The 12,915-nt window shown below is 48.2% G+C and overlaps 1 protein-coding gene across 1 annotated transcript in view; it reads right to left on the reverse strand.

The window, feature by feature from the left end:
- Positions 1 to 615: 615 nt before the first annotated feature.
- The window catches only part of LOC142023560 (cilia- and flagella-associated protein 337-like), a 58,956-nt gene continuing 46,656 nt past the window's right edge, over positions 616 to 12,915 (reverse strand). Inside the window, exons 15-17 of the mRNA XM_075014643.1 lie at positions 6,253 to 6,386; positions 3,764 to 3,916; positions 616 to 1,632 (exon numbers count right to left, since the gene is read on the reverse strand). Coding sequence (XP_074870744.1) covers positions 1,351 to 1,632; positions 3,764 to 3,916; positions 6,253 to 6,386 — 569 coding nt within the window. The 3' untranslated portion in view covers positions 616 to 1,350. The remainder of the gene's footprint in view (positions 1,633 to 3,763; positions 3,917 to 6,252; positions 6,387 to 12,915) is intronic.

Genomic DNA, 12,915 nt, shown 5'->3' on the forward strand with positions numbered 1-12,915 from the left:
CTCCACTGGAGCAAGGAGAGTAAGGGGAGTCACCAGGAGAGCTTCTCCTATTGACCCCCTGCAGTGCAGATGCTGTGGGAATTTGAAGTGAGATACATTGACTCCCGCTGTGCCTTTCACGTAACTCAAGTTGTGTATCTTAATTCGACTTTGTCCTCTAGGGTAAACCTGGCCTCAGGCAACCTCCAGAGTGGGTTCGTCTTTCTAAAAGTGCTTTGAATCATGTTGCTTTGTTTTTATTAGCCAGGCTTGCTGCTAGCCTCTAGAAAGCTTATGGATGCACAGTGAGACTGCAATGTCTAAGGTCACACATGATTCACTGAGTGTCTGCAAACAGCTTTCAACTGCTGTCCACCTTCCCTCACATTCTTTTTTAACAGTGAGGAGAAAATAACCATCTTCAGTGATTCCAGAGATTGCTCAATTACAGTTATTTGTGACGTGAAGATTATAGGATAATTACAGTTGAAGATACTATGATTTTACTAGATAACTAAGTAGCAACATTTTAAAAACGACAGGCAGCTTTTGGCTCACATGACAATATTTAGCCTTAATCAGGGACATAATTAACCAAATAACTTCAAAAATACATAGTAATTACCAGAGCATTACCTCCAATGCAAGAATTCCCAAAAATAAAGTGATGCTGAATCATTGCCTGCCTTTAGTTTCTCCTGTTACGTTCAAGACCTCATCTCAAGAGAGAAAAATCACAGACTCCTAGAACACTAGAGCTAGAAGGGACCTTGAGAGGTTATCGAGTCCAGTCCTCTGCCCTCAAAGTAGGATCAGGCATTTTCTTACACCATCCCAGACAGAGGTCTATCTAACCTGCTCTTAAATATCTCCAGCAATGGAGATTCCACAACCTCCCTAGGCAATTTATTCTGGTGTTTAACCACCCTGACAGTTAGGAAGCTTTTAATGCTGGCTTCAAGAGGCACTCGAGATGCAAAAATATTAGTGGTCTTGTTTGATCTGAGCACTTTGAGATTTTCAGAACTGAGAGGGATACACATTTGAACCACAATTCATTTGAACTTCTAGTTTGTCAGTGATTGGAGAGATGATTTCTTTGTTGCCCCTCACAAAAATTCCACGTGTTTCTTTATTTTCAGTGTTAAATGGAGACATTTCACTGCTTTCAAACCAAAGTGCATAAATATTCTTTTTCAGTTACTTTATGTGCATATCAAAAAGGAATTTAGGTGTGAAAGGAAGTACTTAGAACAATGCACCAGAGTCTAACACTAAAAAGACCAAGAATATTGCTCTAGAAATGGAATCCAGGTATTGTCTTTCTGAAGGTGTCAGCACTTAACAGCTATTACAGGTTAATAGATACCGCTACTGTGGGAACTGGGAGGGAAACTGGAATTTTTTAGCCTTTTTACTGTGGGAGAGGCTAGCTCTAGTAGGTTTAACCAATGGGGGAAGCAAAGGGGCTTTTATGTGGACTGATGACTTGTTTCTCTCGCTCAAGCTGGGCTCTTCCATCTTCTCACCATCCAGTTCTGGGAGGGTTCGTGGTAACGACCTTAAGTCTGATTCGGTGGTACAGACTATACCCTGGCTCAGCATCCGAGGGGTCATGGGTAAGTCTTGAGGTAAAGTTAATTTCTGCATCTCCTAAGACAGAAAAGGTTCATAAAAATGCATAAGGAATGCACAGACCAACCTCAAGAAACACATTCTATCACATGCATTTCTATAGCGTCCCCCGTGTTAGCATGGGGATGGATGTGGCTGGATTTTATCTGAGGGTCTGATCATGGGATGGTTCTCTAGTCACAGTGAGTTGCAGGGCTGACTCTCTATGGGTTTAGTTTGAGACCAGTGAAATTATTTCCCTGGTGCCAGTAATCTATGTACAAGCACCAGGAGACAAAAATACATTGATGCAACCAGATTTCTCTAGTTAGGCTCGCCAACAGGAGATGGGGAAAAGGGGCAACTTCCCCAGAGCTTGGTGATTAAATCACTGCTGGAGCTCCAGGAGGCATTGAGAGCTGACTGGAGGAGCCCCCAGCTCCGCCCCTACTGCCTGACGCCCTGCCCCTTCTGGGACCCAGAGCCAGCCCCTCCGTTCCCACCTTGCCCAGGAGCCCAACATGTCAGTCGGTGCCTGTGCCTCTAGTGCATTTGAAGGGGTGAATATAGTTGAGCCCAACTGGTTCCTCTCTGCATCTGGAAATCCCAAACTTGTATATCTGAAACACAGGGGCATTTGAGGTGAGAAGTAGAATTCTCCCCAGCCATGGACACAGCCTCACAGGATGAATGGAATCCAGGGTCTGTAGAACCTTGTGGCTCCATTTACACCTGTGTTGATGTTGTCAGGATAATGTGTGACCTTTAATCACTGCAGGAATGAATTTCTAAATAGTCTGGCTCAGGGGTATTTCATGTCTCAGTGCTTGGTTTTATGCCTGACTTGCACATGCACTGACAACTGTACGATATACGTGTTATAAAAATGCATATTTCATATCTGTAAATGAGAAGGATTTCTGTTATAATACCTCAATGTATTAGTGGATCACACTCCTGGCGGGGAAGTAAGATTTTTAGTATTGGCTCTGTCATTAACTGAATACGCAACCTGGAACAAACCATGTAACCCTTCTGTGCTTCAACTTTCCTACCCATAAAACTGGGAACTACATTATTTATGTCCCAGATCTGATTTATTTTTCAGATTAGTTACTTGCTATTTATACCACTTTTAGTGTGGACATACTGTTCAGATCTGCAGACTATTAGCAGTATTATATCATAAATATCTAAAAGACTGTGCGGTGCTCAGGTAGCAGGAAAATGGGTCCCAGCAGGAGAGAGAGATTTCAGACATCAAAAATATATCTAAGTCACACAAGTATTTTAAGAATCCCTGAAGGAATGAAGGTTGTCTTTGACAGGAGTGTGCCCAGCTCAAATTTGACTCCATGTTTCATTTTTGTACAAGCAAGCTTTTAATCCAAACAAGGACCTAGGAACTTATTCCTGTGATTTTTTTTTAAGCAAACTAAAATGTGCATTGATATTTTTAAGAAGTCTGGAAGAGTGGGGCTCACAGACACTGTGGGTCCTGGGCCAAGTGGAAGGGGCTCCGGCTCCATACCCTGGAAGGGACAGGACCAGGATGGAAAGGGCCAGGTCAAGGTGCTAGGCCCCTCACAGCTACACGGAGCGGCGGAGCAGTGCTAATGGCAGTTCAAAGGGGCCCAGAGCTCCAGCCGCTGCTGCTGTCTAAGTAGCATTGGCAGCTGCCAGAGTTCCAGACCCCTTTGAAATGCCAGACCCCAGGGTATAGTCCTCTTTGCCTCTGTTCCCATTGGTGGGCCTGTTTTAGAAGTGACCCTAAGCCAAAGGGAAAGGAACACCAGTCATTTTCGTTTTCCAAGAGGTAACCAAACAGAAAATAAGTACATAAAAAAAACAGATTTCTAAAATTCTTTGCATTTTATTCTTCTTAGTGTGACTTTGATCGAGCTTGTGATTTTTAAGTTAATGTTAACCTGTTAACAAACAGCTGGGTGATTTACTTAATCCTTCTGTAGGGAAGTTTATGGAGAAAATATTAACCATTACAGAAAAAGTTGTAAGGAAAATATAATAAAACAAACAGATTGTCTGCCTCGAGCCATTGACTGGCTGATTCTGAAAATGCCTTTGGAACAGTCATTGGCAGGATGGGCTTTGGCTACTGAGGCTGCATTGGTATTTAATGTAAAAGCTACCCAGAGGTATGGCTACTTACTGTGGTTGCTAGTGCATGAAAAGGTGAGCAGAGTGTCCCAAACTGGTTGAATTTGTTAGTGCTGATAGCCCCAAACACACGCCGACGAGCTTTCCTTCCTGTAATTCTTTTCACCAGGTCGTCTTCCAGCTGGTGTCTGAAAAGGCTCTGACACTGAAAGTGGATGAGGAAAAAAAAAACAAACTGGTTTGCAGTGGCAGTGGTGTCACCTAACTAATTTAAAGATGATCTTCCTTTTCAGAATGAGGGAGCACTGATTTGCAGTGGGAACAACTCAATCCACCACCAGAGACACCTTCTTCCTATAGCTCAGAAGCAGAGAGCCTCCATATCACTTAGTGGCAATGTATGACAACGGTTTTATAACATCAGTAGATCCTGTTCCCCTAACTACAACCCAACATCAGTGGCTGAAGGAGAAAACAGACAGATTGTTCTCTCCCTGATTATTTTCCAAAGCCTCCAATATATGTCAGACCCTGGTGAGAAAAACACAACACATTGCCCATGCCCCAAAGAGTTAACACACTTGTTCTCATGTGGGGGTCTGTGTGGATATCTGCACGGAGCTCATTGTAGGATCAAACAAGCAAAGATGATGGATAAGATTAGAGTGGAGAGGCTAGGAGACAGCTGCATTCATTGATTAAAAAGCCAGAAGGCTCTACTGTGATGATGCAGTCTTACCTCCCTGTGAGTAGCTCAGTGAGGCATGGAACATCTCAAAGGTTCCATCCGGTATTTTCAGTTTCCCCTGATCATTTCTCACATCCCTCACAGAAGTGAAAGATGAGCAGGGAATCGAACATGGTGAGGGACGTGGCAAGGTGACCTGGTTTTGGAAGGGTGTTCTGTGATAGAGGAGAAGCATTGAAGGAGGAAAAGACACACAGCGGTTGTCACTGTTTTTTGGAGAAGTTACACTGTTCTTACTCTCTGCTTGGTGATGTGACTTTTAGCGACTGTGATAACTGTGGACCGATTGCCTCTGAGATAGCCATTTCACTACTTCCACAGAACAGCTATAGAAGAGGTAGCACAAGCTTCTCCCACCCTCGTGCCTTCTCCCTGGCATAGAGAGTGCAGAGCCCCAGGATTCAAAGGACAGCTCTCCGCTGCCTTGGCCCATGTAGTCCTCAGCCTTTTTACCGAGACTGTCAAGACTGCAAATTAGTGCAACGAGAAAATACGTTCACTGGAAAATGGACCAAGTTGGACCATTTCTTTTCACATAGGCTACAGAGCAGCTCTGAATGGGAGTCATTCCAGTCAGTGCAGATGTGGGGCTTGCGATACATTATGGCTGGAACAAACTACCAAGGGAAGTGAGGAATTTACTGTAGCTTTAAGCAGGGCTGCCTCTGAAGGCGGGGGAAGAGGGCAGGTACCCTGGGGTCTGGCAATTTAAAAGAGCCAGAGGATCCAGGCTGCCGTTGCTGTCAACATCGCAACAATAGCAGACAGACCCCGCCAGGCCCCGTAAATCACTACTGGAGCCCTGAATCTTATGGTCTGGGTGGTGCTGAGGCATGATGGGATCTGGGCAGTGCTGAGAACTGGCTGTTCCTACTCTGCTTCTTTCATCTGAGGCCCCACCCATTATGGGGACCTGGACTCAAGACTCCCACCCCTCCACGTTGCCAAGGGCCTGGCAAAGTCTTTGGCCAGCCCTGGCTTCAAGTCTTCATACGAAGCTTGGCCTCCTTTGTGCAAAATATGCTCTAGTGAAACGTAGGCTACTGACCGGGAAGATTCAGGGCCTCAAAGCAAATGATCAACTGGCTCCTGATCTTAAAAAGCTATGAATCACCAACCCTCTGTGCCACACCAATGTAACTCACATACCTCTGGGTGGGGTTCACTGGCCCATGTCATGGCACCTAGCCCACTTTCAGAGAGAAAGAGTGAGTGTCCTCTGCAGCCTTCACTGAGAGCCAGCTGGCTTTTACCTCAAAATGTAGCGGCTCATGGACTAAGCGCCAGAGGTTCAAGTCCACCTCCGGGCAGATACACAAACACCCTGACAAGTCACATTACACAATGGCCTTTACCATCCAAAGAAGAGATGCAGAAAAAAAGAGAGCATTTGTTATCAGACCTTTGGAGATAACTGTTATCTGCCTCTATTTATTAAATGTAGCTCAGCTCCGCTGCCTCACACAAGAATAAAATCCACTTGGGTATTACTTTAAGAAATCATCCATAATTACTATTATTATTTAAAAAATTCCACCATTCGACAGCTTGTTTGCTCTTCTGTTTGCAATAGCTTGGATTGCACTGCATAATCTGCAAATTGTTTCCAGCGTGTGACTTTTTTTGGCATGCCTATCTGAAGCCCTCCCCGGTGCTTCATCACTTTGTGTGTGTGTGTTTTAATTACTTTATGCTTCTGGCAGATTCTCTTATCTTAGGCCGCAGGGTTTTACCCTTCAGTGGAATGGCAGCATGTCAAGGTCAGGGAGAGACGAAAGAGCTCACAGACTCACCTCATGTTTTCTTTGATAGGAGGTGCTGGTTAACGGCTGTGGAGTAGACAGGCGGCTTTGCACTGCATCTTCGGAAGAAATCTGGCACAGGGAGATGGATGGATGGGCACCATCAGCTCTTGGCAACTGGAAATCTGTAGAGAGGGAATAAAGTTGGTAGGGCCACTGTATGGTAGAACATGGCATGTACAGTATTTCTTAAGAACCTGGGCAGTTCTGCCAGATCCTTCTCAACCAAGGAAAGGGCCAAAAATGGAGCAAAGATCGTACGCACCCATTGGAAAAGACTATGTAGCTTAGGAGGAGAAGAACACAGATTTATGTGGTGAATTTGGCTTCTGGGATGTCAGTGTGACTGAGGTAGGCGGGAAGGCTCCACAGGCGTTAATAGGTCTTACCAGCCTGGTTGTGTTGAATGTGTAGTCAGACTTAGCTTGGTTCATTCAAAAATGACCTAGAACCGTTAGTTCTTTGCATTGGCGCCAAACGGCAGCTTCCTTCAGGGTTGCCAACTTTTTAATGGCACAAACCTGAACACCTTTGTTCTGCTCCCTTCCCTGAGGCTCTGCCCCTTCCCTTTTCGTCAGTTTTACCGAGATGGTGCTGAGGGTTTGGATCCAGGAGGACTCCAGCTGGGAATGAGGGGTCTGGAATAGGTCTGGGAATAAGGGCTTTGTGTGTGGGTGTGGGGTACTCAGGTCTGGGGTGGATGTAGTGCAGCAGGGCATGAGAGATTTGGCTGGGGGTGCAGGCTCTGGGATGGAGCAGGGATGAAGAAGTTGGGGTGGAGGAGAGGCTCTGGGCTGGGGCCAAAGAGTTCAAGGTGTGAAGGTCTCCAAGGTGTTTGGGATAGGACAAGAGGCTCAGGTTTGGGACAGGGGACTGGGATGTGGAAAGGAGTGTAGGGCCCAGCTGCCACTTATCTAAGGTGGCTTCTGGGATGCAGGGACCTGCCTTGAGGCACCACACCCACAATTCCCATTGGTTTCAGTTCCTGGCCAGTGGGCGGTTTGGAGCCGGTGCTTGGAGCAGGTGCAGTGTGTAGAGCTATGCTAGACCCTGTACATCTAGGTGCCACTGGGCAGAGGTGAAAGGAAGCTGGTGTGCCATGGTGTGCCACTCTGGTAAGAAGAGAGCAGTCGGCCGGGGCACGTGGCTGCAGGAGGAGGTGTGGTGTGCTTCGTGCCAGCACCTGGGGCTCTCCTACAGGCTGCCACACTAAGCAGCGGGCAGGTGAAAGGGGCCTGCTGGGGGTCGGCTCTTTCCCCTGGTCTGGGATGATTTCAGCCCCGAGAAGTCCCCCCTAGAGCACCATGTAGAGAGGGCTGGGGGCAGGGGGAAGCCCATCCCTTGAGATTCGCATGGGGACACGGCTCTTCCTCCCTTTCCCCTCGTAGTCAGGGAGGGAGGGGCAAGCGCACAGTTTGCTGAATTCCTCTCCCGCTGGCTGGGGAGGGCAGGGCCAGGCAAGCCGAGCACCTTCCACTTGCTTCCTGATAGGGACAGGAAGGGGAAGAGCAAGCGGAGTCCTGGTACAAATTCTGGGGCTGGGGAGAGGCCTCCAGCCCTCCCCACACACAGCCCTCCACCCAGAGACACAGACCTCCTGTCCCGGCAGCCCTTACCCTCTACCCTGGCTCCTGCACCTCTCCACATCCCCCAGTCCCCTGCCCTGAGCCCCTCCTCCCACCCAACCCTGATTTCTGCAGCCCCCGTATCCCCCTGCCCACTGCGTCAGCCCAACCTTGGCTTTTGCACCCCTCACCCTCCAGGCCCTGAGCCCCCTTAAACCGCTAAGCCCCTGCCCTAACTCCTGCCCTCCTCCACATCCCCAGCCCCTGCCCTGGGTGTCCCTCATCCTGACACTCCTGCCCCACAGCTCTGAGCCTCCTCCTGCATGCCAGCTCACACAAATTTCTTACAGGTACTGTGGTGTCAGCCCCCCCAACCCCGCCCATACACACACACACACACACACACACACACACACACACACACACACACTCCTCCTGCCCTGAGGGGGTTGTGATATGCTAGTACCTGTAAGAAATTTCAATTACTTTCACTCCACCACTGGGATTTATCAGCCACTTCCCAGCTGGGGCAGACAGGGGACTTGCCATAGCACTGCTGTGCTGGGGCAGCATTTTTAAAAGCCTGGTCGGCACTGCCAGGGTCCCTTTTCACCCAGCCATTCTGGTTAAAAACTGGACGCCTGCCCACCCCAGCTTCCTTGCCAGCTGCTGCCCCCTCTGGCCTCGGCCCTCTTCAGACATCTGTAACCTTTTGCACCTTGAAAGCCTTCGAGAAAGGTTTGTTCCTGCAGCCAGGCAGCTGTGTGATGAGATCCCCCTCAGGGCTCTTGTATGGTCAGATGCTGAGATATGATGAGCAGAGCCAGTGCTCAGCGGGGTGCCAAAGGAACGCCAGCAGTGCAGCAAGCTGGGCGGCTGGTGATTCTATAATGTCTGTGATCTTTCGGGGTTGGTACTGAGTCAATACTCCTGCGCGGTGAGGGATCCTGGTGCTGATAGAGGGCAGTAACAAGTCCATTGCAATCTTTGAGAGAGGAGGGGTTTTAGTCCCTGTAGTCTGTCTGTTTAAAGAGCAGCTCCAACCGGGAAGCATGCTGCTTCATTTCCTGCCCCGCACCATGCAGCCTGATGTTTGCTGGGAAGCAGGTGCTGCATTTCGACCGGGAGCAGGCAGCGCATGCGAAAGGGGCAGGAACGCATGACAAGGTCCAGTGCAAAGGAAACGTTTTCATGAATGATGAACGTTCCAGTTTGAACTTCCTCCCCCGTCTGGGGGGTGGTCACTAAAAACATCCCCTCCCGCATCCACTGGTCCCTCTCATTTTTTCCAGCCATAGGCAGAATCAATTTTCTTACGTGTGGACGTGCACTACCAATAGAAACACAAGCTGCCGGCTGCGGGTGCTCTGCTAATCAGCTGAATCTCTCCCTGCGTGGCCATCCAAGCGCACGGCTCAACAGGAACACGGCGGCTGAAGCTCGGCTCTGTCTAGACAGCACGCACCACACTCCCTTGAACTCCTGCCACAGCCTTCCTCAGCGTCTCCTGGATGTGGAAGCTGAGAGCCCTTTGCTTTGCCAAAGCCTCAATCGTGCTAATGAGCCCCTAGATCCTGCCTCATCTGGCAACTGGCCCAGCATGAATCAGGGCACTTACAGCAGGTGTTTGCAAGGTTCATTTCCAAAACCCACACCCATTTGAGAAATTCAGCCTTCCCTCTCCGCAGTGGAATGACAGCATCTCCCTTCTGGTTATTGGAGATGGAGAGAAAGAAGTTTGGAGCAGGACGACCCTGCTGGGAGCGCTGCCTAACAATGACACAAGGGGTAAGCTTTCTGCTGGTGTGTTATTGTCAGGCCAAATTGCTGTCTGATTCCTGTTGGAAAGGAGACACCTATTGCATCTTGGAAGCACATCTTTTTTAATATAAAAGTGACTATATCCAGAGCCCTGAGGTCTTAGCTGTCCTAAATAACCTGCTCTCTTTTGCTTATCTCCCTTCGTGCTTCCTTACTGTGTCGAAGGCTCTGTGGGTCCACTAATCTGGTTACTCTGAAGTGAGTATAGAATTCTCATGGGCTGAGTTAGTAAATTCTGGGTGCAGCTCCTCCCACAAATAGTTAGCTTTTACCATTGTGGTTTTCATTGCAAGGAAAGGGACCTGGTTGTCCTGGTGTTTTTGAGTGCTGTCCATGTGGACAGAGCTTATAATGAAATGGCGCAAGGTTTGCCAAACCCCATGATTTAATCTAAGTAACTCTGAAATCCCATTTCTACCCCAGTCAGGTACCTCACTACATCTCTGGTGAGGTGGCGCAGCCTGAGCCCTTCAGTGCTAGGAGGAGACATTTTCTAAACGGCCATGGGTTGGCTCTTGTCACCTTTGCAGAGTGTGTCATGTCCATGACACATCCACCATCTGGTAGCCCGGGTAACATGCTGGCAAACAGGTTTCTATCACTGCTGTTCTCTACCGGATGAACAATCAGCTCTGCTTCAGCATCAGCTCCAGGCTCACCAATGGGGTCGGAGGGGTGTTGCCCTGGGGCCTGGCATTTCAAAGGGGCCTGAGCTGTGGCGGACAGAATCCTAGGCCCCTTTGAAATGCCAGGCCCCAGGGAGAGGGGTCCCAGTACTGCCCCATGGTTGACTGCCCTAGGCCCTGCCTCTTCCAGGGGCACAGAGCCAGGCCTCCCTCCCCACCTTGCCCCAGAGCCTGCAGTGACTGTTGGCCCCTCTGGTCAGCTCATTTCATCTGCTGGCCTTCTTAGGTACTCATGTCACCCACAGTGGAGTGCAGAGCTATTAATGGATTTTATCTCCCTACACTCTTACACAGGGAAATAAGATCCTCCCCTATAGAAATGGGGAACTGAGGCACATGGTAGGCTGAGTGACTTGTCCCTCGGGGGACAGTTTGTCTGTAGCTGAGTCAGGAACTGAACATGTTTTTTTTTTTACTCTTAGTCCAGAAAGCAATCGACTAGGCCCTTCTGTCCTCTTGCGGTATGAGCCACGGAGGGATAGAACCAAAACTGCCACTACAGGTAACTGAGCTCTCAGAGCAGAGGCCTAGGGTTTTGAAGTGCAAGGAGTTAGTTGCCAGGGAGTGTCCTTGTTATTCCCAGATGTGACCAGTGATGCTGAGTGTCTCAGTTCTCTGGATGCCCACCTCGACACCCGTGATAGGGGCCTGATTTCTGGAAGAAGGCTGTTCATCACTTTCTAGAAATCAGGTCCCCCTGAGGTCTATTCAACAGCACAGCCCAAAGTGGAAGCACCCAGAAACACCAGTCACTTTGGAAACTTGAAGCCCCACCGCTCCAACATTTCCACCTAGAAAAAAACACCTTCAGCAAAAACAATTTCTTTGGCATTTGAGCACAACGGCGCAGATTCCACTCCTTCAGCTCTGATCTGGCAGCTGTCAGCTCTAAACTGATAGGCTGGAAATGTAAACCAAACCAACGGAAAGCTTCGGGGATCCACATTAGGAATCAAACCGTCTGATGTCGGTTTGACCACGTGTGATAGATAATGAGTCAGTGTGAGCTGTAGCTTAAAAAAATGCAAATCTCAATTATGAAAATGAACGGGGCATTGAGACTTGGTAGGACACAATGGTAATTAAAACATTCAGCAAATCGGAACAGACACACAAACACCCTAAACAAGGAAGTGTAAGAGGGGCACCCACTAAGGAGAAAGGCAAGAAACCAGACATGAAACCACACTCATTAATTCAGTTTCCCGGGAAGGCGGGTTTTACACTTGTGGACACCGAGGCACAGAGTACCAATCATGCAGAGTATCAAGTCTGCCAGAACCCAGGAATCCTGGTTCATGTTTCCGATACAACGCACCACCTGATACTGAAGGGCTTGATCTAAAACACACTGGAGTCAATGGAAAGAGGCACTGATTCCTCATGGTTCAAGCAGTTTGTGGATTTGGATAGGAAACACACATCCAGATCAGTGGTCATTGTGCAGTTGTGCAGCTGCTCAGGAGAGATTAAAATGCCACCCAGCTGATTAGTAGAGTGCTTATAGCGAGGTTTTGTTTCTACTGGTGGTACACATGTGCATATGCCTTGGTGCATGCAAAGTAAATTTATTCTGCACGTGGACGGAAAAATCTGCACACTGATGGAAAATATTAGCACTTTACATCTGGATCAATGTGTTGCGAGCTTCCCACAGCAGCAAGATGGCAGCTATCACTGTGTTCCCTGACAGCTGCAATAGATTTTTATATTTGATGAAAAAAGGCTGAAATAGGAGCTTCCAACAGCACTCTGGATACAGTGCTTGTGTGTGTTTTAACAAACATGTTCGTAGAGGCAGGGTTTGTGGTCAGCCCACTAAGCGCTGGATGCAAGCTGCTCTTAACTTGGAAGGGAAGTGGTGGAAATCTGTGTCCAGGCTAAACAAATCTGAGTGCATGCACCCATTTAGCTTGGAATCTCTGAAGCCTGTGTCCGGCCAGTCGCTCCATGGGGTCAGAATTTGCAGTCCTGCAATTTGATTGCAATAGGGCCATTTCAGTTCAGCTCTCAAAAGATGAAGTGGTGCTTTTCTGGAAGCACACTTCTCCCAAACAGAGAACTGCACAATTGTTACCATCTCCATGCGAAAAAGCCGTCCAGTAGCACTTTAAAGACTAACAAAATAATTTATTAGGTGGTGAGCTTTTGTGGGACGGACCCACTTCTTCAGATCATAGCCAGACCAGAACAGACTGCTATGATCTGAATAAATAGGTCTGTCCCATGGAAGTTCATCACCTAATAAATTATTTTGCTAGTCTTAAAGTGCTACTGGACTGCTTTTTTGTTTTGATAGGCTAGCACAGCTATCTCTCTGTTACTATACTACATCTCCATGCAGTGCATCATCAGCCCATCACATCCGGCATCTGACCTTTTTCCAGCAGCCAATGCCTGAAATTTCAGAGCAAGGCAAACCAACCCTATTAGGTCCTCATTCAGCAAAGCACTTAAGTACTAGCATCACACCAAGCAAGTCCTTAAATGCATCTCTAGTCTGACTTACAAAATGGGAAGTGACTATCCAGGCAGGAGTACAGTGGAAAGGGAGTTAGGGGTCATAGTGGCTCACCAGCTAA

This window comes from Carettochelys insculpta, chromosome 20, assembly GCF_033958435.1.
Source record: "Carettochelys insculpta isolate YL-2023 chromosome 20, ASM3395843v1, whole genome shotgun sequence".
NCBI lineage: Eukaryota > Metazoa > Chordata > Testudines > Carettochelyidae > Carettochelys > Carettochelys insculpta.